The following is a 2500-nucleotide window of genomic DNA, read 5'->3' as shown; positions in this document are numbered from 1 at the left end:
TTCCTCTCCCAGTAGTCTGGGTCCTCTGTGGTGACCTGGTCCATCCAGTCCTGTTTGGGTACGGCTCTCTTACTGACGCTGTCATAGTGATAAAACTGAACCTCATCCACCATCCCTACAGACACAAACTCTGGGAAGGATGAGAGTCCAGAGGACGCAGTGTTGAAATACCTCAGAGAGTGAATCACTGTGGACAGACAGACAGACAGACAGACAGACAGACAGACAGACAGACAGACAGACAGACAGGTTACTTTACATCACTGTAGACAGCATGTGGCTCCGCCCCTCCCGCCCCCAGCAGTTGTCTCCGCCCCCCTCCCCCCCCAGCAGTTGGCTCCGCCCCCTCCCCCCCCAGCAGTTGGCTCCGCCCCCCCCCCCCCAGCAGTTGGCTCCGCCCCCTGTCTACAGGTCATTTATGGAGGATTTGTTTTAACTTTATCGACATCTCTTCAGGTTACAGAACAACGCTTCGTCTAAAACACAAACAGCTTCATTTGAATCCTCCACTCAACTAGGAACGGGTTAACCTAGTGATGGTTAGTGTATACGGGGAATGGGTTAACCTAGTGATGGTTAGTGTATACGGGGAACGGGTTAACCTAGTGATGGTTAGTGTATACAGGGAATGGGTTAACCTAGTGATGGTTAGTGTATATGGGGAACGGGTTAACCTAGTGATGGTTAGTGTATAGGGGGAATGGGTTAACCTAGTGATGGTTAGTGTATAGGGGGAATGGGTTAACCTAGTGATGGTTAGTGTATAGGGGGAATGGGTTAACCTAGTGATGGTTAGTGTCTACAGGGAATGGGTTAACCTAGTGATGGTTAGTGTCTACGGGGAATGGGTTAACCTAGTGATGGTTAGTGCTGGCTCTTGGTTCTATGAACATCCTTACTGTACCCACAGAGATATATTGTTGTTTCTCTTTCTTCTGACTAATGCACTTCCTGTAAGTCTCTCTGGACAAAAGCGTCTGATAAACGCCCTCAATGTAAATGTTAATGTTACTAACTGTTTCATTCTTATAACTGTATATTCCTTTATCCACCATTTTATTAAATACATTTTTACATTCTCAAGGATGTCTGAGGAATGATTTATAGTGAGATTAAATCTCTTCTGTTGATCAAGTGAACATTTTAATGAGACAGTTTCCTTCAGTATTATAAGATATGAATAACTTAAATGAACATTATTATACCATTATTAACGTAATGTTAATGTGCATGAATGTCCACCTAATGCGCAACACTTCACTGACCTGGAGGCAATATTTCCTCTTTCACTCGGTGGCTCGTGTTTAATTGTAATATAAATATGATGATATGAATTGATATATAATTAAAGTGAGTAGGATCGAACAGTATGAAAGTGGTTCTGATAATCCAACACATCTGTTGACTTTAAGAACAGATTCAGAACCCGATCCTCAATCTGGTTCAGTCTCAGACTAACTTTCGTTTTCTCAGTCCGGACCCAAAATAAAAACGCAGTCGAAACAAAACACAAACTGGTTTCTGAAAAATCGGTTTAAATATCGGAACAAGTGAATGATTAATCATCCTGTGGATTAATTGGTCGAATTAGAGTTTGTACACAAACGCAGTGTCAGATCAAAAGGAAAGACAGCGAAACTAAGCGCTGCTTCGGGACCACTACAGTTCTAGTCGTGGTTCTAGATCTAGTTGGGACCGAGAGAGGCGGTGTGAGGGTCCTACCTGCAGACCCCCCGGAGAGGAGCCCCAGCAGCAGCAGCAGTCCCACCGCCCTCATGCTGAGTGTGGAGGATGGTGGTCTGGTCTCCTGAACGTCTGAACCGGCGGGACTCGAGGGGAGGGAGGAGGCGACCCGCTCGACCAATGGCAATTCAGAAAGGCGGTTGCGTCATTAGTCACCAGGTGGACCACAACGGTTGAAGTGGAAATAAGTGAAGCACCCGAACGCTGCGTGTGTGTGTGTGTGTGTGTGTGTGTGTGTGTGTGTGTGTGTGTGTGTGTGTGTGTGTGTATCACACACATACACGAATGCACACACACACAAAAAAGAAATGATATCTAGTGTTTATATGAATGTAAACTCAGAGTATGTCGGCGGACTACAGGGTGACTCCATGTCTCCTGTTGTGACAGCGTCGTGGTGCTGAGGAGGTCAGCAGCACCGCAGCGCCCCCGTGTGGCCGCCCGGTGCACCGCGGGCCGCTGACCGCAACCGCCTCTGGGTGAATTATGAATATGAATCATATGATAGGAGGAAAACAACGCTGACAACGTTGATACCAGATACCAAAGAATGAAAAAGATATGAGCAAATGAAAACACGAGTCAACTATCGTTATTAACGTAATGAAACGGAACATAGTATCTCCGGTGAAGTGTTGGGGGCGTGTCCCCGTAGCGCGGCGGGGGGCGGGATCAACTCGAGGAGAGTCGACTGTTCTGGGAGCCGTTGAGTGAACCGGAAAAACTAAAGAGAAAGTAACCGAGTGACGCAGTAAAC

The 2500-nt window shown here is 46.6% G+C and overlaps 1 protein-coding gene across 2 annotated transcripts in view; it reads right to left on the bottom strand.

The window, feature by feature from the left end:
• LOC311372599 (class I histocompatibility antigen, F10 alpha chain-like) overlaps positions 1–2142 on the bottom strand; it is a 9354-nt gene extending 7212 nt beyond the window's left edge. The window contains exons 1-2 of one of the 2 annotated variants that reach the window (XM_084489579.1): positions 1723–2142; positions 1–187 (exon numbers count right to left, since the gene is read on the bottom strand). The exon at positions 1–187 is cut by the window's left edge and continues 80 nt beyond it. In XM_084489579.1, coding sequence (XP_084345705.1) covers positions 1–187; positions 1723–1777 — 242 coding nt within the window. In that variant the 5' untranslated portion in view covers positions 1778–2142. The remainder of the gene's footprint in view (positions 188–1722) is intronic. The other variant, XM_084489580.1, reaches the window with a different exon arrangement.
• Positions 2143–2500: the final 358 nt, after the last annotated feature.

The sequence above is a fragment of the Micromesistius poutassou genome, assembly GCF_964030765.1.
Source record: "Micromesistius poutassou genome assembly, contig: SCAFFOLD_5678, whole genome shotgun sequence".
Taxonomy (NCBI): domain Eukaryota; kingdom Metazoa; phylum Chordata; class Actinopteri; order Gadiformes; family Gadidae; genus Micromesistius; species Micromesistius poutassou.
This window is presented reverse-complemented; position numbering and strand designations above follow the sequence as displayed.